At 37.4% G+C, this 23289-nt stretch overlaps 1 protein-coding gene across 1 annotated transcript; it reads left to right on the top strand.

The window, feature by feature from the left end:
* Nucleotides 1-15208: 15208 nt before the first annotated feature.
* LOC110800076 (40S ribosomal protein S4) lies at nucleotides 15209-17477 on the top strand. Its single transcript, XM_022005360.2, has 5 exons — nucleotides 15209-15362; nucleotides 16116-16193; nucleotides 16300-16480; nucleotides 16668-16765; nucleotides 16837-17477. The coding sequence occupies exons 1-5, from the start codon at nucleotides 15360-15362 to the stop codon at nucleotides 17266-17268; spliced, it is 792 nt and encodes a 263-aa protein (XP_021861052.1). The 5' UTR covers nucleotides 15209-15359; the 3' UTR covers nucleotides 17269-17477.
* The last annotated feature ends 5812 nt before the right edge of the window (nucleotides 17478-23289 follow it).

Genomic DNA, 23289 nt, shown 5'->3' with positions numbered 1-23289 from the left:
ATATTTGTTCATATTTAATTGTTGTCCCGAAATCTTACAAAAACGATTCCAAATGTCCCTTAAAATCACACACGACTTCGTAGTTGCTTTAAAGAAAAGCATGAAATCATCAGCGAAGAATAAATGTTAAATCAAAGGTGAATGTCTCGATAACTTAATCCCTTTAAAATTCCTCATGTCTTCATTCAACTGCAACATTCGACTCAACACTTCCATGCAGAAAAGAAATAAAAATGGAGAAAAGGGATCACCTTGTATGAGACCACAATTGGGAGAAAAAGATTCTGAAATTTTGCCGTTGACCAACGTCTTAAAGGATACTGTTGAAACACATTGATGAATCAACATAATAAAATGGACTGGGAAACCAGTAGCCCTAAGAACTTTGAGAAGAAAATATCAATGAACTCTGTCATAATCCTTGCTCATATCCATCTTAATTGTAGCTAAATTCAAACCACCAATTTTACGCTTGTTGATTGTATCTAGAAGCTCATGACTTAAAATAACATTATCACTCAATTGTCTTCCTTGAAGAAAAGCATGTTGAGTATCCGAGATGACCGAAGGCAAAGCTACTTTCATCCTATTAACCAAGCACTTCAAAACACATTTATACAGTATGTTGCATAAGCTAATCGGACGTAAATGACCCACTTCCTCGGGATTTGCAATCTTTGGAATCAGGATAAGAAGAGATTGGTTCCATTCTTTAAGAATATAACCTGTTTCGGAAAACTTTTTCCCACCTTGAAAGACCGCATTTCCCACTTTAAGCCAATGAGCCTTGAAGAATTCTGAGGTAAAACCATCAGGACCCGGGGATGAAGAACCATTCATATCAAAAATAGCTTTTTCTACTTCCTCAAAAGTAATTGGTTCCTTCAAAAAGAAGAATGAAACATTGAAATATGAGGTAAATCTAACTCTCGCAAAACCTGATCTGCATCATTCTCATTTGAAACCACTTCATTTGATTTATAAACTTCCTTAAGATAGTTATGAAATAAGCTTTTGAACTTGCTCTTGTCCTGTTCTAAAGACACAATTTTCATCTTTAATCCTTACTATCTCCTTATGAATTTGTCTTTGTTTCATTCTTGAGAACATAAGCTTCGAGGGAACATCTCCATTAATCAACCACTTTTCTTTTGACCTTTGTTTCCAATATTGGAGAGAAAGAGAAATTTTAGCTGCGACAGAATTTACATTAGAAATGTACTGATTTCCATCTACAAGGTTATGCACCTAACCTCATTTATCCTCAAGAGAATGAGTTAATTCCTTCCAATTAATTCCCCAAAGCTCCTTGTTAGCTAAACACCAACTTTTTAATCTACCTTTCACCACATAAAGCTTACGAAACATAATAAACATAAGAGAACCTTGAATATTAAAATCCCATACTTGGTTAATGTGTTGACACACCTCTGGAAAATGAATACACCAATTTTCAACTTGGTAAGGTCTGAATTTTGTAAAATCCTAAGATGAAGTATCCAGTATAATGGCCGCATGATCTGAAAGAAGAAGGGGTTGATTGATAGTTTTTGTATTTGGAAAAATGCTAAACCAGCTAGGAGTCATGTAAGCTCTGTCTAATCTTTCTAAAATAAGATTAGGAGGTTCTCTAATATTAGACCATGTGAATTTAGGTCCTGAAAGTGAGTGTGATTTGAGAAATGGTACTTTACAAGTCTAACAGTTTGTTTGCTTGGAGTTGGGTGCTTGCCTGTTGGAACTTTACCGCAACGGTTCTCTTTCTCGCATCCTTGTTGATATTTGTGTGCAACGATTAGGATCTTGTGTAGGAGAAGGGTCTCCTTGAAGGAAATGTGTCCTTCACCCAAGGTGCATTACGAATAATTAATTCTATAAGATCAAGTGATCGGAACAGCTAAGTAGAGCAATGTTTCCGATCAGTGAGTTCTAGTCTTTATTAGGCTCACAACTTACTCTTGACTTAACCTACACGGACACACCAATGACATAAAAAAGATCGTCAGATTAAATGAATCGAATATTCATATAACGGCTATTCGGGAATTTAGTTCGAAAAACGTAAATATACAATAAGACGTTGGGTAGGAATCGTATATCGTATTGCATCTATTCATAGGTCGGGCCGGAAGAATAATCATATCGTATGACGTTGGATCGTTAAGTACTATACGATAAATAATAGTCGTGAAGCATTAGACGCAAGACGAAAAGGGAACGAGCAAGTTGCTAGCCAATGAGCCCAAGCGCGCAAGCCTTAAGCCCATGGGCGTAACAACAAGGTTGCAGCGGCAGCACAATAGCGCGCAGGCCCATGGCCTTGCGGCTATGTGTGTGCGGGTTGTGCTCCAAGCAAGGCAAGCAACAACAGCAACAACCACATCATTACGTTGCGCGGCCCAAGGCCCAACGCGCATGCACGCTTGTGGGTTGTGCAATGCTAGCCGACCATTAGCTTATGCTTTTTGTCGGTTGGCATATATCTTTCCCAATAGGCTTATTCATTACACCTAAGTCAGTTTCCATAATACTACACTCAATCTAACCCTAGAGACCCAAGGAACCCTAATTCTTTGTATGCCTCCAAAGTTGATAATTCCCTAAAAGCCAAATACCTTGTAGAAGTTCTAATTAAGATAACAGAATCAAGGCGGATCTAAACGTGTTGGCGAACGGTTATAGAAGAACTGCAAGTAGAGTTATCGTTTGTGTTCGTAAGGCTAGTGGGAGTACATTGCATCAAATGTATGTACACTATTAATCTTTATTTTTGCTTGAGATTTTGGATCTGGGATGTTTTCCGCTTTGTTAATTAGATTAACATTAAATCCCAACAGTGGTATCATGATCTCCATGTTTTAAAGTACTTTTTAACGAATTATTCGTGATTTATGTGCTCAAATTTTTCTGTCATTTTTTCAATTTTTTTCCGGATTATTGGATGAATCAGTGAAAATTTGTTTTAGAAAAGTGTCGTATTTTCGATATTTCTGTGTATTTTGGGTGGAACGTCGTTCTAAGAAAGCCTCAAAGAGCCCCCCCCCCCCCTCCAAAAACATTTATCAAAATTTTTCTTCTAAGTTGGACTTTTTGAGGCTTTTTGTTTTGAATTAATTAAATCGTGAATAAAATCGGATTTAAAATTTAATTGTGATTGCTAATCAGTGTAATTAATTTTGGATTATCCTACTTGTTTTTTTTATAATTAATAAGAAGTTTTAAAATTAATTTTTTTATTAATTATAATTATAAACCCTAATTCTGGAAACCCTATATTAATGATTTTTATGATCAACAACTAATTATTTTAATTGTTTAGATCTAAAAATTTGCTTATGCGAGTAGGGGAATATTATTTCATGTTTAAATGCCTCATCTAAAAATTCAAGGATTAAAATTTTGATTGAATTCGTTAATTTTAATCGTTCACCTAAACCAAATTTGACAAAAATCTGAAATTTAATTGTTTGGAATGGTTAAATTGTCGGATTGGTTTATCTAAAGTATTTGAATTTATGTTGATTGTAATAGTTAATTAAGTTTGAATAAAATTTATCCTAGATTTATTATTTTCATGAATTGGATTGTGTGAAATTTTAATAAATCACCCCACTTTAATTATTTTTCGTAACTAGTTGTTGGACTGTGCGCTAGCGCGCACAGTCCCCCAAGGTATATAAAACTGTCTCTTAAAAATGTTATGTAAAACACGAGCACTTACAAATTTATATAAATGCTCGTATAGAAATTACGATTAGCAAAAGTATTGCTTGGATACAAATCTGAAAATGAAAAATAGAAAATAAAACGTCAGTTATTATGAGTCTCCAACTTTTTTTTCACTTCCAATAAATCATCACTTAAATATACAACATCTTACATGTTCTATAAAGCTATGGGAAACTTCTTAAAAAAAGTATTGGCAAAATAAGTGGATGGAGCCATGGAGGGACTAAAGTGCAACAGCCAAGAGGCTGCAAACTGTTTTTCTACTGTAACAAAATCTCTCACGTGTAAAGACCATTCACCAACAAACCTAAGCTACATCAAAAATTGTATTCACGTGTTTAGAAAGTACATAGGAGGACACCTGCAGCTGATTCCACAAACAAACACACACGAGTTTAGTATCCACGGTGGCTATTAGATTTGTATCATTACATCCTTTAATTTGCTAACAACAAATAAGGGAGAAAAACATTTTGAGAACACAAGGAAGTTTCAACAGGGATCATAAGCACCAAACCGAGCAAAAAAAATTATAACCTACAGAATTGAAATTGAGCCACACATACAACAGTAGGTCAAAAATCACATATTTATTTTTCATGTAGGAGATAGCTGAAGGGGAGAATTCGAATGAAGACCAATACTGGTAATTACTATATTAAAAGGAAATTAGTTGACTCTCCAATAGCAACTACTTTTTCAATTTACAGGGAAGCATATGCGCAATCTCAACATAGTTTTCCTTGTATGTTGCTAGGGTATTGGATAACCTCACTCCATCCTCTATCTACTTCCCTATCGCTCTTGCCTCATGTTGGTGGAAAATGTTTTATATGTAAAGCCAATAAAAATCAACGACAATGAAAAGATGGGAGCATGCTCATAGATTATATTTTACACAAACCTTGAGATTTTTCATCTCTCATATTTATAAGCTTGAAAATCTTCCCCAACCCTATTGGCTGCCACAAAGGCATCACAAATGATCTAAATGAGAGCAATTTAATTAGAAAAAGAGAATTATACTAAAAATTCATTGTGAACATGAAATTAAAGGTCAGTAATATCAACAAATACAAGCCCCTGACATTTTGGGGTATCCCCTAAAAAACTATTGGAAGCATCAACTAATTAACCCTGTGGTAAATTACCCTTTCCTTACTTCTTTACAGAAATGAGAAACACACCAATCAACTAAATTAAGGCTTCTCAGTTCTCATGGCAGCTTTATACATGGTCCGGGAACAAAAGTTATAATATTTCCTGTGTTCAAACTTCAAAGGGTCTGATTCGTATTTTCCAAATTTTAATCGAGTGTCCAAACCAAGGGCTAAGAACCAAGCAGCTAGATTATTATAGAGGATGGTCATATTTAAAAACTTAGGACTCATATTTGAAAAAAGAAAAACGGACTCCAGATCAAATAAAAACGAATAATCATCTACACATGAAACATTGAAACATATGTGAAGCCAATCCAACATAATGAGATACAAAGCCTCACCAAGACTAACATCCCCTATCAATTGAGCTAATAAAGGCTCAACATTCTTCCTATGTTGATGATTCATTGGTTGATTATACAGTTGATGCTTCTTTCTTCCTAGGAAGGGATTTTTTTAATGATAAAATGCTTTATGTAAGGGCATTTTATAAAAGATTACAGTACTAAATATGTATAGAACAAACAATAAGCCATATGAAAAAAAAAAAAAAAACCGCAAATTGACATAGTTATGGGATGATTTTTTATATTACATACACCGTGTGAGTTGTGACGTACCAATCAAAAAGTTAAACAACACCCTGCTCCTCTTTCTAGCGAATTCACAAAAAAAAGTCTCAAGCAAAAGGACGAGATGGGGGGAGGGGGAATGAAACTCTTGAAGTCTTGAAAGAACAAGAATTTACCTTTATCTTCTTTTCAGCTACCTTCTAGGTCTGCATAGCTGATTTAGCAGCAGCTTTCTCTTGCATCTTCTTCTTTCTCTCCAAGGCTTGTCTTTGTTTTTCCTTCTCCTCTTCCTTTTTCATCCTTCAGTTTCTTTGCACTAATTTCAGTAGCTTTTGAGACATCCTTCTTTGGTTTATCAACCACAAAGATATCTTCTTCCAGTTCTCGTTCTGAAGTAGTTTTGAGTCCTTATTTAATTCTTTCTGAGCCTTTTCCGCAGGAAAATTCTTTGCTTTTAAAGTGGTTTTTGCAACTTCTTTCTGCTGCTTTGATGCAGCTTTAGACGCCACATCTGTCTCAGAAGGTCTTAGTGGCTCTGCTATCACCAGTGGCTTCTCAGCAAAATTCATCATTCCATCTTCCGCTTGTCCAGTGAGGTCAAAATTTCTTCTCGTAATCATCCCTAAAAGTCTTGTTGTTGTTCCATTGGGACATAAATTTCTCAACCTGGGAAATGGGAAGATAAATAGCATCACATTAGAACGACATGTAAGACACTCAATATTAACTGCAAACATGACTGAGTCTAGGAAAAACCTCGGCATTATTGACTTCCTTAAGGGCCTTCACATCCTTTATCACAGCAAGATTTCCTGCTTATCTTAGAATGTTCCGGCTTTGATTGAGATCTTTACTCTAGAGAAGAAAAAAGAAAAACAAAGAATATGATATATTTACTGAAATTAAGGCAAACACTGATTGCTTAAACATGAATAAGTGTCTATATTTTATTTCATGCAAATTCGTTTTTCACAATTACAGGCATGAAATAAAATTTGACACAAAAAAGGGGTACAAAGTGACAACACGTGATACATGATAGCGAGCTCCTCGCGACAATTAATATTCTTTTTGCCCATGTTTCACTAAATGGCAAATGTTTGCAATTGGAAAAAGGAGTCTACAATGCAAATCACGCTGCGCCATGAGCCCATGAGGCCCATGAACTTGCTAGGAAAATATCAAGCAAAGACATCTAGTGACAAAAATATTGACAAGAAGACAACATAACTTAAACAAAATGTCAGGGCTCGTCTGAAAATTTGACAACATGCAGGAAACGATAAGCTAAAAAAGACCCTGGAAAAAGGGGGGGGGGACATAGTTGATCAAAAGAAAAGCAGCTGCAACCATACATATAAACATGCTAGGACAGTGCAGCAAATCAAACAATGATGTCGCCCACCTCACAGCACAAAATCGCACCTCGCTTTTGTCCTTCAGAACATTTTTGAAAAGAATTTATTTCATAAAAAGGGATTCAAAAACGACAAGGTGATGAACAAACAATAGATAGAAGCATAAACAAAATAAAATATATTACCGCTTGGGAATTATCAAGCGAGTTGCTCCAATTTTTTTAATATGATTGATGATGCTCCCTGATGTTCACAACCAGAATTCAGAGGTAAGAGAAAGAGAAAGGGATACTTAGCCCAGAAATAAGTATTATAGGAAATCCTATTTCCATGGAGTTAGGGTGAACAAAGCAAAAGAAATGAAGTTTACCAGCACACTTGAAAAAATCCAACCGACATATACAAGTCGTTATCAATCACAAGTGAGGCAAACTGACAAGAAAGAAAACCCCCACACCTCCCTCTCAAAAATGAAAGTATCTACGACCAGGATACCTAAGAATTACGAGAAATGTACGGCATGAACATGTGGAAGAGTAATAAAACAGCAAATTGACATCAATGTTATGTTGATATCCTTAGAGGTTAGAGCTAGGAATAGAAACAGAACAAAGATTACCTTATAAGCAGTAGTCAGGGAACTTGTAACCTCTTGATTAACTAAACAGAGAAATTGAGACTCAGACTTCAAAGCATCAAAAGGTCGAACAGCCATGTCTATCTTATCCCTGAAAGAAGCAGTTATGATCAGAACGCTTTCCACAAGAGAATTTAGAAGGGCTAAGGGAATGTCCTTAGAAGGGGCTATGGAGGAATGTCCTCCATATTACCTGAAAAGCGTAGGCATATGCCGCGCAAGCATTCCAATTGCTTAATAAGCAGATGTCCTGGTCTCCCGGGATATAGTATCTGAACAAACGCATCTTACATTCAGTATGGGAAGACTATGCTTCCGTTAAACAAAAGGTTAAGCATTACAAAGTTAACAAACTATACAAATATTTAAAACCTAGCGAAGAACAACACAAAAAGAACTTTTTTTTTTGCAATATACCTGCTTCCCGATTGTTAGTCCCATCAAGACACTTCAGAATTCGGGTCATAAGCTTAAGTTGATCCATTCTTGCCTGAAAAAGGACAGGAGCATGAAAGAATAAATAAGTGCAACAAATAAACCACTCATAAATGGACAGTGTTATAGTCATTCGGCTATTAGAGGGTATGCAGAACATAAAAAAGCTACAACTCAAAATCCCTTTACTATTAGTATTCAGACATTCAGAGATATCAACTAACTTGGGAGTAAATGAGTAAAGAGCACACGTTATCTAATAAACAAAATGAAAACCAGGACATAAATTACTCCCATAAACAAATTGATAGAAGAGCCACCAAGAGAAAAGTACGTGAGTGGAAGGAAAATACATGAGTGAATTTATTTTTACAAGTATATCCACATCCACATCTACATCACATACTCTCTTCTTTTTAGACTAATATTTAATAATTTCAATGGATATAGTTATCGAATCAGCACAACTGAAGTTTAAAGTTTTGGTGGTTTCAGAGTAAAGAGTGAACTAAAAAAAGGCTTGTTCATGCATAATTTCCAGTATAGAGATCTTCAACCACTTCAACTTCAGCCCTAGAGATATCTGGGTTGAGTTTTCTAATAAAAATCCATGTGAAATAGTGTGAGGGGGTCGAAAAAGCACGAGGCTAATGCGTGACCTCGTCCCTCATGGGTGTGACGATTCTTTTTCATTCAATCAAGTGTAATTGGATTTCCTGTGGGTTTACACCCAATTGACTAGTAATATAGGAGTCGCCATTCAGTTTTTAACGACAATGAGAAAAACTGACAAAACCCGGTTATCGTGACATAAAGGGAGTGCAATTATGTTTGACCACGACGGTTGTAGGTTCCCTTGTGATCCCTGGTGTGGGGATCTCTCAACATACACCCGCAAGGTAGAGATTGAGGGTTCGAGGGACTGTAACTACCAAGAGGAGTACTCGCTCGTCGATAACTCCAGAGGCAGGATATCCTTACTAGCTCAGCATAAATAATTGAAGGGACATGCGTTAACTATTAAACTAATCTGAGTTGATTTTAGCAATATGCAACATATAATACTAGATCGATCGCGATTATCTGATTTAAATAGCATTAAGGGACCTAGCATGATAATCCAATTTCCCAAAGATATTATATTTGTTAGGCGTGGTAGAACAATCAGATTTAGTTAGTTTAACAGTTCATAAAAAGGGCGAGGAAAGCAATTAAACCATCGAAAAGGGACACATTACGACGCACCCTTGAGAGGTGCGTCACGGTTCTTAGAAAACTAACCACTTTGACTTTGCTATTTCTCCTTTTATTTAACGAATCTCAAATTACGGGACAGGATACGTTCTGTTCGATTTATGGATCGATTGCGACAGAACGCGTGATCAATTTCGCAGCGTGAGGCTTAGGCTTAGGGGTTTAGAGTCAATACTCATAATATGAATTGTGTGTTGTTGTCCTCTTCACGTCGGTTTTAGGGGTCTATTTATAGGAAAGAGTGGCGTAGAAAGATAGTTTTTCAGGAATTTGAATACGAAATGGATTAGGAAAAGAATCTGTCCCAGGTATTTTCGGCGCCCAGCTCTGGGCGTCAAAGATTTCGGCGCCCAGGGATGGGCGTTGAAAATAGGGTCTGGCAGAATTCTTTGTCATATTGGACTCTAGAGTACGGAGTTCATTAAGAGACTTAATCCGAGTTATTTGGTGCGTATCAATTTACGACAGAATGCGTCTGGGCCCTTTACGAACTCTAGGTTCGTTATGAGTTTAATTAATACGTAACTCTTATTTTCGAATCATATTAGGAATAGGATTCTCTCGCAATTTCTATCTCATTTAGGATTTATGTTGGAGTGCAACACCTAATTCTGACAGGTTTCTATCTTTTATGACTTGCCACTTTTAACAACTACCCATTACGGCAGTTACTATTTTTAGCAGGTTTCCATAAATAGCAGGTTTCTATAAATAGCAGGTTTCTATAAATAACAGGTTTCGGGTGAAATGAAAAGGGGTGATCGAGATTCGTTATTTTATAGGAGATGCGTTGTCAAGTGGAGATTTACGCTTTCATCATTGAACCTTCCCTTTCGGGAATGGGGACAAAAGTAGGTGTCTACAAATAGAAATCGAAAATTCAAAACCAGGTATAACTATAGTGTTTCGAAGAGGTGGTTGGCAGATTGATAGAGTAGTGTGATACCGAGGTGGAGGTATTAGGAATCATTTAAGGTACAAACTCATCTGAGATATGCTTCACTCCAAAAGCCTATACACGATCACTAACTCACTAACCATACCAAAGTAACTTCTTACACCCAGTTTGGTAAGCGGTCATAAGTTGTAGTAATGATAATGAATTTGTATGTCATTTTGCAAGGAAAGTTCATGTCATTTCCATGTTAATGGAACTCCATCCTCAAAAAGGTGCTTTTGTTCATAAATTTCATTTACCTCTCTAAAGTGGTAAAGTATGACAATGAAAATTTATGAAGAAAATGAGGTATTTGGGGATGAAAAAGCAGTACCATGGGTATTGACATGAGATTTTCTCCACGTAGGTACATTATAAAATCATTACCATTAGTCCATTACCACCACTTATTACCACCTACAAACAGGCCATTAGATTCACTATTTCCAAATTCTACAAACATGCTACTCAAAATAAACCAGCAAAACAACAATAAATCAACATTAATTCTTAATCAGGAAGGGTTCAAAGGGACATTAAAAAACCTATTCCACGATAAATATGCAATTTAAAGATCGAGAAACCTACATTATATATTACAAATAACCTGCAATTTTCGAGAAATCGAGACTATTCTTTTGGAATAAATGAATATTCATATACAAATAACACATAAGCATTGACCACCCAAGACAATTAAAGTTGATCTTGCTAGGATCTATGAACTACAAATAAACATTGACCACCCAAGACAATTTAATATAAAGAAAACTCAAAACAAAACCACAAAGCCCTAGATTTTATTTTTAGTATCTAAAAAACTTCATAAACACAAAATTTACGGGAAAAATATTAAAATGGTTAGGAATTCGAAATGTACCTATGGATGAATTTGAACATCTCCATAGCTTAGACAGAATTGATCGACAAATGCAATAATATAAAAATCAGAAAAAATGTGGAGAAATGGTTGTTGTTGGAATCCTAACCAGTCAGAATTCGACAAAATGTGTTGTTGTTGTGATGGTGGTTGTTATTTTTGTTCAGGTACCCGCCACAAGAAGAGGAGAAGAAGAGGCTCTCCATAGTGACGACGGCGGCCCACCACCAAATTCGTGGTTGTGCTTCCTATTCCTAAACAACTCCTTCTGATCCCACGACAATGGCTCCGGCGCATCAACTTTCTCCACCTCTTCCAATCGCATAACAACACCTTAAAAAAATTGAATGAAACCTAGAAAAACCCAACTGAAATTCTTTTCCAACAACAACAATGGTGGATCTTATGTAGAAATAAAGGTGGGCTGCAATGGAGGAATTTTCTCTCTCTTGAATCAATGTTGTTGCCGTGGTTGTATGGGAGAAGGGAGATGGAAAAGAATGGGGGTTTGTGGGAAAATCTTGTGTAGGGAGGTTGGGTTGGGGTGGGTTTGCTGAAGGAAGAGAGGGAAAGAGAAAACGCAACATATCTAGGAGAGACAGAATGTGAAAGGGTTTTACGGTAATTCCGCACTAACATAAGTGAAGGGCAGAACGTAAAACAAAGCAAAATAAGGGGTATTATAGTACTTTAATTGTTACAGGAATAGTAATGCAAGTTCATGCATTTATAAGTGTTAGGATTTAACGATTGGATTTATTGAAATTATGAAATTTAAATTATCGTACAAATTATCGTTTCGAAAAAATAAAATTGGATTGTTGTTTAGATTGGACGAGCAACCATCGCACACGGGTGAGGGGTTGTTGTCCTTGTGCTATGTGTTGTCCGCGACACGGTCTCGTGCCATTGTTGTGTGCATGCGTGCGGCGAGACGAGGGGAAAGGGAAGTGAGCCGCACTTGCGCGCATGGCTTGCACCTGCAGTGTGGTGCGTGTGCTAGCGTTGAACGAAGCCTTTGGGCGAATGCGTAGCGTTGTTGCCACACAACGACGCGTCATGCCAGCAATGGCAAGCCAGCGCGCACTGGTGCGAAGCAGCGAGGGAGAAGTAGTGAGCGTTAGCTTGCGCATGGGCTGTGTGCCAGCGCGCCTATGCACTGCTGCACCAGCATGGGCCTTGCGGTCTTTGGTTTACGCGGTAGGGATGCTACACAACGCATCATTGGGGTGGGTGCAAGCCAAGCCCATGTTGCACCATTTTGTGCTTATTCACTTCGGTTTTAATCCAAGGGCTAATCTTTGGGCTTTGGGCTTACTTTTCATTCATATGGCGGTGTTTAACTAATTCCTCATATCATTAACAGTCCCCCACAATCTTAACTAATTTCATAATTCCTATTCCAAATTCAAAATTGAATAAGAATCAAGAGACTAGTGATTCAAGAAGTCGGTTAAAAACCCTATAATTAAGCAATAAACAAAAAAAAGACCAAACATGACAACCAAGAAAGATTTCTCAAGGAAGACCCTTTATCTAGAGGTGGCAAAGAGGTCGTTTGGTTAAGTCACTCTTTAATATGGGCCATATTAGGTGATTGAGTCATTTGCAGCAACTTCGGGTTGGTGACTTTATTGAAAACATTACTTCGTACGCTATTTTATTTATCACAATAATGTCTAGGTAAAATCGAGTCATATGGGTCCTAACCTAATTTTCATCTAAAAAATGCAAAGAAAAAAAGCCAAATTTGGGGGTTATCAATTGGAAACCCTAACCAGCAAAATTGATACAATTAATGTTAGGCAAATTCGCAAATAAATTCTTAAAAGCTAACCCCTCATAATGAACACAACAACCATAAAAGAGCAAAAAAATTGCAATAATATACAACCTGCAATAATTCACCATCGAAGATTTTCAAGAATTCAAAGAGTATGAAAATAAATAACAAAAAGAGAGATATTCACCTTTTTGTTATCAACAATAACATATCCAATTTCTCAGCGTCTTTGTTCCTCACTAGAAATCAACATAGTAGTTGAGTTTGTACTTCATTTCCAAAATGTTAAGTGAAAAAATGAAAAAATAACGGCAACATAATACCTTTAGCAGGAGACGCCATGCTAGAACTCGTTGACGCCTTAGGTTGTTTTGAGAGGAGATATGAACAAGGATATGGTGACTGAAAAGGAGGAAGAAGAAGATCTAATGACTAAAAAGGAGAAAGAAGAAGATTTGGCAGCTCGGAGAAGGAACAATGAAGGGGGCGGAGGAGGGAGGACAGAGAGAGATGATAGTTGGCTAGGGTTGAAAGGAAGAGAGAAAGACAACTGATCATGAGAAGGAAGAAAAATGAAGAAAGAAAAAAAGAATGAAGAAAAGGGAAACGGGAAAAAAAGGGGGAAATGTTAGTTGTAGGATTCGATCCCTAGACCATTGGGATAGAGCTTACAAATGAAATTCCTTATATAGTGAATTTCATACTTTACCACTGATAACACTGTTTATAAGCACATTGTCCAAATTTTATGTGCTTTAATAGGTAAGGAAATTTCTTTATGAATAGTGAATTTATACTTTTACCACTCATAAAACTATGGCTAAGCATACTGTCCAAACTTCATGCATTTTAAATAATGGAGGAGCCAATTTTTTTAATTTTTTTTAAAATTTTATCCGGGTTGTTGTCAGTGGCGTATCAAGGATTTTTAGGGCGATGTGTCACCATCGTCCACAACTCACAATATATACTTAAAAAAAATGTATCGTCCTAGAAGTATAAATATTCATATTACAATCAAATACCTACAAAATTGTTACATTTATTTTCTACGGGTTTCAATTTTGGTAAAATGAATAACTCAATTTAAGAGACCATGTGTTTAGATAACAAGTCTCTTAGATTTGAATTGAATACGGATGAGGATTCGTTACTCAAAACTTTAATAGACGGGCTGTTTCAAAGGACTGGTCTCTTAGGTTTATCATAAAGTTATACCCGACTTCCTTATGTGCTTGCGGGGGTGGTTTATTTAGTATCACCTAAGAGACCAGTTCTAGGTTATAACAGATCTCTCAGCTCTCAGCTATATTATTTATTTATTTGTTGTGAGTGGTCAGTTGACCACCCTTGCACCCACGTGGCTCCGCCACTGGTTTTAATGGATAAGGATTATACATCATTAATAAGATGTATGCAATTGCATTTGTTATATTTATATTAATAATTACGTAAAATTTAAGATTAATAGTTCATTTTCACACAACTAAAGTTGAAATTGGCACGTTATAATCATTTACTACATACTATGTTAGATCCCGTGCAACGCATGAATGAGACTAATTTATTTATTTTTTTCTATTCTAACTAATTTATTTTAATTTTTTTTAATAAAACAAAATCATATCAAATTTTATCATGGGTTGTCGGAAAATTAGAGAAAATTATTATTTATTCGAATTATAAAGTGATTAGTGCAATTTTAGGTGATTAGGGTTTCGACAAAAATACTTAAGTTGGGCAAAAAAAACTTATCATACCTTTATCAGGTAACCGTTTCTTTTAAAATTGAATGATATCCATAGTAACCATACCCGTACTCGCTACATAAAATGGAAGAAAATAATAATAAAAAATGCTTGTTTGGGTATGGATATATAATTACACATTTTTTTTTTTAAAGTATTGAATGTAGGCTAAGAGTATAATTAATTTTTTTTGAAAAAGATTTTTGAAAATCAATATACTATCTTGCTATTACGGAGAAGCAACTTACTACATATATTAAAAAAAACAATAATATCATAAACTTTGTAATTTTTTCATTGCTGACATATATTTTTCAAATTAGTATTAATATATTATGTTAGATTCTTACTATAATGCACATGAAATCGTAATTATGGAATAAAAAATAAGAAAACAATCAGAAAATTAAATATTTTAAAAGATTCTTTATTTTAAATTTTATTTTTAAAAAATAACTAAGGACGCACCAGGAGATAACATGTGTTATTGCTTGTGTGTCTTTTAGTATATAGTACCCGAGCTCGAGTCGAGCCTGCTCGAGCTGAGCTTTGACCGAGCTTTATCGAGGCGAGCACCGAGTAGTTCGCGAGCAGGCTCGGCTCATTAACACCCCTAGTTCACATCCCTACTCGATTCGACTCGGCTCGGCTCGGCTCGGTTGCATCCTCACTAAATTAATTAATTAATATTCTATACGACGACGTTCCTCAATTATCTCATTCTCAGTTCCTCGGTGAGAAATATAAATAGTTGTTTAGGGTTTTTGCCAAGCAGCTGGACCCTTTTAAAGCTCTTACATTTTGAAGAAGGGCACCACGGCGGCGGACACAGAAGCACCAGATCAACACTCCAATATTCCAACATGGTACTCTTCTATCTCTCTCACTATATCTCCTCCCTTCTTTTTCCATCATTCTGCAGAAATCTGTATTATAGATAGAATCGTATTCTTATTTCGGAATCTAGGGTTTTTGGTTTACATTCACTGGTTTCGTTTGTTAATTTACGATGTGTGTTTCGCATTTTGTTTGTAAAATCCAGCTTCTATTCAAGATTTTATGTTAATATCCAGTTCGATCGTGGAATTTGTAAATTCGTTTAATTGCAATAGGTGTTTAGAGAGTTATCTTCCAATTTGCAGTGTCGCATTGCTGTTTTTCTTAAAAATAGTTAATTTAAGTCATTTTTTTGAAAACTAGGGTCTCATTGTTACGCAGAAGACCCCTTGTTCTGTTGTAGATGCAATTTTTATCCACTGGCAATGAAACTGTATAGCATAAATTGATAAGAGAGAAGTGAAAGTTAATTAACTGAAGCAATGTTGACACTTTTAATCGTGTTTTGAATGTGGAGCCCTCGCTCGATTATGGAATATATGACGTTGATCCTTAGCTACCTTGTAGACGCAAGTTGAATGTATTGCCGATGAGACTGTAAAGCTCAACTTCATGGAAGGAGGAGAAGATTATATTTGGCTAATATGTTGTTATCTTTAATCCTGTTTTAAAATACGTGCTATCTAGTGTATGATTTTGAATTTTTGATATTATTGATAATGTGGGAGAGAAGGCAGATTGACTGAACAGCTGCTAATATATGTTCTTTTCCTTTCCAACAGACGAGAGGTTTGAAGAAACACATGAAGAGGCTCAATGCTCCCAAGCATTGGATGCTTGACAAACTGGGAGGAGCATTTGTATGTTTTATGTTGTTGGTTTCTGAAAAGCACGTGCCTTGGTGCGGTTTTTTATTCTATGCCTCCTTAGGTCTTTGCCTGATGCCTTGTGTTTGTTACTGTGTAGGCTCCCAAACCCTCTTCTGGACCACACAAGTCTAGGGAGTGTTTACCCCTGATCCTGATTCTGCGAAACAGGTTGAAGTATGCTTTGGTTTACCGTGAAGTCATTGCTATTTTGATGCAACGTCATGTTCTGGTTGACGGAAAGGTCAGGACTGACAAGACCTACCCAGCTGGTTTCATGGGTATGCACCTTACTATTGTCTAATGCTATCTGTTTTGGGTGCCTGCATGTTGTTGTGGGAGATTCATATGGGCATTATACCTGTGTTATTTTGTTGTAGATGAAATTAATTACTTGTTGGTTGGAACCTGGATTTTTTTATTAAATTTCCACGTATTATAACTAAATTACTTGTTCTGTTGGTCCAGATGTCATATCAATCCCCAAGACAAGTGAGAACTTCCGTCTTCTTTATGATGCCAAGGGTCGATTCAGACTCCACTCACTCAGGGATGAGGAAGCCAAGGTTTGTGTTTTTGTCACCCTTGAAAATTACATGTTTCTTTAGGGGTGTGCTAATATAAGCTTTCCTGGCAGTTCAAGCTCTGCAAGGTCCGTAATGTGCAGTTTGGCAGCAAAGGAATTCCTTACCTGAACACCTATGATGGGAGGACCATCCGCTACCCAGACCCCCTCATCAAGGCTAATGACACTATCAAACTTGATTTAGAAGAGAACAAGATTGTTGACTTCGTCAAGTTTGATGTTGGAAATGTAGTTATGGTCACTGGAGGAAGAAACAGAGGGCGTGTAGGAGTCATCAAGAACAGGGAAAAGCATAAGGGAAGCTTTGAGACCATCCACATTCAGGATTCACAAGGTCATGAGTTTGCTACCCGTATGGGAAATGTGTTCATCATCGGTAAAGGTACAAAACCCTGGGTGTCCCTTCCCAAGGGTAAGGGTATTAAGCTCACCATCATTGAGGAGGCACGCAAGAGACTTGCAGATAAGGCAGCTACTGCTTGATCTCAGTTCGAAAACGACTTGTTCCAGATTTTGCAGTTTGAAGCCTTCTTTTATTTAATCTAATAGCACTCTGCTGTTTGTTGAACCCCTTTTGTTGTCGATGCATAAAAGGCATACTTTTATTTCATGTGCAATTAGTGAGTTGAAATAGCTTCAGACATCTTGTTTTGAACTTGAAATTAGTACAAAAGGTTTTCAGTGTTAGCCTAGCCATGCCTGTTGCCTAAGTTTAAATTATTGCCAAGCCTTGTGCTCTCTCTACACACACAAAAAGAAAATAAAATTAAGAAAGAGTATTGGCAGCAATTTCGTCACATTTTGGTACAGTAAATCTTTATTATTTTTGGCGATGTCAAGGTAGGGTGGAGCCGTGGAGGGTGTATGAAGAGGAATGGAATGTTTTTAAGGTGGATGAACGGGTTGTGATCTGGCAAAACTATAGTGATTTTGCTCATCAAAATTTTCTTGTTTTATACTCCTTGTGTTCCTTTAACGTAACATGTTTTCCTGGTTGGCGTTTCAAAAAGTTTCTTGATTTTAACTCAAGCCATAAACTATTTTTCACTTTACCCTCATCCTTTTAACAAATTACACAACTATCCTAATGTCTACATAGACAACATTGAATTAGCTGTCAGCCATGGGGAGTAGGGTAAATAAGGAGATTTGTGGAGCATTTAACGCTTTTACACCCAATTCCGTTTTTCTTTTTTGGCAGCTTGATTTGAGAAATCTGGAGAGTCATGCTCTTAGTTCTGGGACTCAGTTCAACTTGTAACGGTGAATCATATAATGCTAGTTATGGTCAGAGGTTGTTCTTTGAGAAATCCCCATAAGAAACATGATTTTGAGAAATTCCCATAAGAACAAGAAGTTGTAACAGTGAATCCCCATAAGAAATAAGAATACAATTTAAGAAGGGTTCTTTTTTTATTTTTGAGGGAAATTTAAGAAGGGTTCTTCAGTGCAAGTTATTCCTTTATTTTCCTTTCCATGTATAATGCTAGTTATTGACAAAGGTTGTTTTCTGTTGTGATTTATTAGCAGGTTGTTCTTTGTTGGTCTTCAGGCCTTCGACGCCTTCTAAGTATTTTGTTTTCAAATTAAGTTATATAAATTCATTACAAGTGGGAACTGTAGTGGCTGGATTGAATAACGCAACTCCTCTACTTATTGTTTATGTTTAGCTTCATTATTGTTCTGCAGTTTTCGTTCATTAGTTAGGAACTTTTATTTACATGTTGTTGACCTTGCTTTCATTTTGCGTATACTGGATTTTTTGTTCTAGTATAAATACAGTATTGATAACTACGGAGTATTCTTTTGTTTTCAGATGCTTGAAAACAATCAATAGCAAGAAGTATAGGGTTGACCTTGTCTGCTTTACTTCTCATCCTACAAGAGTACAAGGCTACAACAGTTATCTACTAGTCAAATAATGGATGGGATGGGATGGGATGGTATGTTTGTTTGAACCTTTAGAATTTAGATCATGCAAGCATGTGTGTTTAAGATTTGTAATCAGCTACGCATTGGATGCAGTGTCACTTCGACTTCTCTCCTTGAATGACAACAAATATTTGCAATATTTTAAAGGTCATCATGATAGGTATAAGGTCATTGGCATTCATTTCTCAAACAAGAATAATGAGTTTCTTATGGGGATTTGTTATCCCACTATTTTTACTAACTACATAATCGTTTTTGATGTTTGATCATGTCGTGTCGCCGAATTGTCTTGTCCACAGGTTATGACGCGTCGGATAAACATGTCGGACGTAGGACCAGGCGACAAACGATGATGCACATGCGACAAGCGACAAGCGACAAAGGTCGAGAGACCGAAGAATAGGTTTAATTCAGGGCCCAAGGCCCAAGGTCCAACGCCGTTGAACAGTTTGAACCAGTCAAGGAAGTAATCGAAGATCATGTAGATCGTTAGAGAAAGGCGAGAGACGTGGAGACGTTGGCAACCAACAAATCCCTACCTCTTAGGGATTCTCTCAACCAACTTAGCCATTGGACTCATGCTATATAAACAGGAAGCTGCGATTATCGAAGGACACATGAACTCGAGCATTCTAGCAAGATCAAAGCCTTATACAATCTCTAGCTACTACAAAACAATCATTGTATTCTTTTATTTATTCGCAAAGTACTCATTTACTTAGTTTTTCTTAAGTCATATAGTGGATTGGTAGCTTCATAGCTACCCGCGGTTTTTCTCCCTATTCTTGGGTTTTCGCGTCAACATCTCCTTGTGTCGTTTCTCTTTATCGTTTTCCGTATTTATTTGCTTAGTTAGTGTCGACCCAAGCCAAGTGTCGCCCCTAGACGAAATTTGGCATAAATAGTTTGGCGCCGTCTGTGGGGACATTAGCTAGGGTTCTCACAAAAAAGTTCCCTCAAAAAACACCTCTCTCAAAATGACTTCCGGAGACATGACACTCGTAGAGATGAAAGCGGCTTACGACAAGGCCCAACCAGAGTTGGCTCGTGAGAAAGCAGAAAACGCTCTCGTCATAGCCCAGAACGAGCAACTCGCATCTGAAAACCTGTCCTCTAAGGCCTCCGTAGAAATTCTCCAGAAAGAGCCGGAATCCGTAAAGAGCAGCAAGTACCAGTCGCGTTTCAAAACCGGTGGGAAGGAAAAGAAGCTGGTGTTCGAGATGCACGAGGAAGAAGATCCGATCATGTCCGAAGACGAGACCACTGATGAGCTGGAGGGAGCAACACCCGATCTCGTAACTCGTCGCCTGAACAAGATGGAGTCACACATGAAGAAGCAGTGTTCGTTGATGCTGAAACTGATGGCCAAGTTACCAGGGGCACCTACGCTAATAGAGACAGAACCAACCGACGGGTATGAAGCATCGCCCTTCTGTGAAGCGATCGCCAAGGTGACAGTCCCACACCAGCTACGACTACCCATTTGTGTTAGGTTATGAAAAATACAACAATATAATTCATGTGGAAAAACCATAAAGCCAGAATCCAAATTAATTGCCACATAGTCAATTAACATAATTTAGGTGACATACAATGTGATGCGTGCCTTCCCTAGCTGCTCTCGAACCGAACAAGAACAAGTCTTTAGAGCCCCATGAAGGAAATAATGCCCTAGGTCCAAGTATGCATTCAATGCCAAGTCTAATAAATGCGGTTCAGTATTAATTAAACAAGTTAATAATTCAGTGAGATCAAGTGCGCTGAATGCCTAGCTAGAGGCCGCTTCAGTTCAAGTGGAATTAATAATATTAATCCACAGCTTACTCTTGACTGAACCCGTAAGGTCACACAAGTAGTACGTGAACTGATCAAGTATTTAAGTGAATATATTATTCATTAAATACTCCATTTATGAACATTCGGAAACGACGGATCTCGGTTCCAGAGGGGAGCTGAAATTGTCTGGCAAAATATAGAATGCTCCGGAAATGATGATATTTCCTGAAATGGAAATATGGATCATGACGGAAATATAAATATTATCCAAGTCGTAGATGTTGATGTAAACGAAAACATGGCTCGTATCGGGAAATATTATCGGAAATAGAAATATTGCCGGGAAAGGAAATATTACCGGAATCGGAAATATTGTCGGAATCGGAAATAAATTTTGGAATCGGAAACATTAACGGAAACGTAAATATTTGTTCTAATCGGAAATGAATTCCGGAATCGGAAAACGAATCGGAAACGCGACGTGCGAACGCTCGACGAACGAGCTTGCGAGACGCAAGGCCCAGCGCAAGCGCCAGACCCAGCGCCAAGAAAGCCCGCGCGGAGCAGCATGGCATGGGCCGATCAAAGGCAGCAACGCCCAACGAGTGGGCAGTGTGATGCTTGCTGCTATGCCCAACGCGCATGGGCCGAGCAAGGCAGCAGCGCCCATTCGTGGGTTGCGGGCTGCGTGCTGCACGACCAAGCAACATGGGCTCAGGGCCACATGTGCAAAGCCTTGGTCGGCTAGGTTGCTTGCGAGTCAAGTAATCGTGTTTTCCTAATTCTACTAAAATTAGATGTTTTAGGTAAATCTGAAATATTTAGTATTTGATTAATCCTAGAATTCTAATGTTATTAATTAACTAGAATCCCAATGGATTTAGTTAATCGATTCCTAGTAGAATTGAAACTCCTTTATTTCCTCCCTATAAATATGTGGTTCATGATCACAATTTATAATGCAATTCCATATACTATTATAACACATTAGATTCAAGAGAATTTAATATTTGCCTATCACTATTGTGAGTTTCCCGAGTGCACATAAAACCTTAGAGAATATTCTGGTTGGTTGAATCTAAGGCGGATCCGAACGTGTTGTGGACTATCTATGGAGGGGAGACATTTGGAGTCCTATACTTGTTCTTGTTCGGTTCGGGAGCAGCTAGGGAAGACACGCATCACATTGTATGTATACTAATTATGCTAATTGACTATGTGACAATTAATTTGGATTCCTGGCTTTATGGTTTTTCCGCATGAATTATATTTTTTATATTATTCATAAACCTACAGTGGTACCACGAGCCTCTAATTAATTCCATAATCAATTATAGTTAACATGGATTAAATTTTATAAATTTGCAATGAATTAAATGGGTGATTAATTTCTTGTATGTAATTAATTGCAAATTCGTGCAATTATTTGATTATACGTTCGCAGGATTTTTCGTTTGTTGTAGGAGCTGCCATAAACATTCAAGCAGCCCTAACAAGAGCAGGAATTAACCTGTCGATGACCATACTGCCTCATAACGCGGTACGAGAACAAATAGGTGGGACGCACTAGCCCTGCAAGTAACGTAAAAGCAGCGCGTCCCGTCCCACCTGTCATAGACTGCAGACCCCACCACGGGATCACCCATCACTAGTGGAAAAAACCCCTATTGTAGCCCCCTTGTTGAGGGGGGCATACATAAGCGCGCCTCAATAACCACTTGGTCAACGCGGGTCAAACATTTTAATAACAGGTTGAGGGGGGCTTTTCGGGTGTTCGCTTCTATAGAAGTTGTTGAAGGGGGCTTTTAATTGCCCCCCTCAATAGACACTAGCTAAAGGGGCGGGCTTATGTTTGTTCGCTTCAACAGGGCTTCACAAGATTTAAAACAATTAAAACATAATTTTCTCACCCTAAACCTTCTATTCCAACGCAAACGCATCTGAAGGAGTTCGAGTTCGCTGCTCTCCTCACCGCGCGGCTCCACCACCACCATCATCACCACCACCTTCCTCACCGCGCGGCTCCACCACCACCTAAAGGCGAGTTTCCCCCGACCGTCGTCTTTCCTACCACCGCGTGACTCTGTTTCACACAATCTGTCAAGGTTAGTTTATATTCGATTCAGTTTCTAAGACCATGAATTCCAGTATTTACTGCTTGAGTGCGACCTACAAATTGGGGTTTTGGCCGAGTCTAATGGAAAGAAGTTGAAGTTGAAATGATGATGAGTATATATATCTTAGGTCTATGTTGTTTTTTCAATCTTCTTTTTGTAGATTTGGGTTCTCATGTTTCTTAGATCTGAACCTGATGTTCATTGAATATTCGCATTTTGCTAATTGGTTAACGCTGTGTATTTTTGTTTATGAATATAAGCGATGGAGCTTATTAATTTTGTACTATGCTTTGCCCTAATTTCACTGTGTGTAAACACTGAGGAACAGGTAGTTTCTGGTATTATATTAGAGTACTATATTACTCTTGAAGCAACTGATGGTGACAACTGACATGAAGGGAAAGTGTGGCTGATGAACTCTACCGAAGTGCAGGACTTCAAGTTTGTGTGTGATGCTGATGTCCTGGAAGAGGGTTTTAGCAGCTAGGTATACACCAATACTACCACGTTTTCCCCTTGACCTCTGCGGTTTAGAATTTACTCTGCACTTTCTCTTGTCTCGTATTTTGGAATTATGCTTCATTAATTTCTGAAAATGTTATCAAATCTTTCGATTAAGTGTTTCCAAGAGAAATTTGATGCACGGTCAACATCCAGATAAAAAAAAATACAACCTTTT

The sequence above is a fragment of the Spinacia oleracea genome, chromosome 6 (genome assembly GCF_020520425.1).
Source record: "Spinacia oleracea cultivar Varoflay chromosome 6, BTI_SOV_V1, whole genome shotgun sequence".
In the NCBI taxonomy this organism is placed as follows: Eukaryota; Viridiplantae; Streptophyta; class Magnoliopsida; order Caryophyllales; family Amaranthaceae; genus Spinacia; species Spinacia oleracea.
This window is presented reverse-complemented; position numbering and strand designations above follow the sequence as displayed.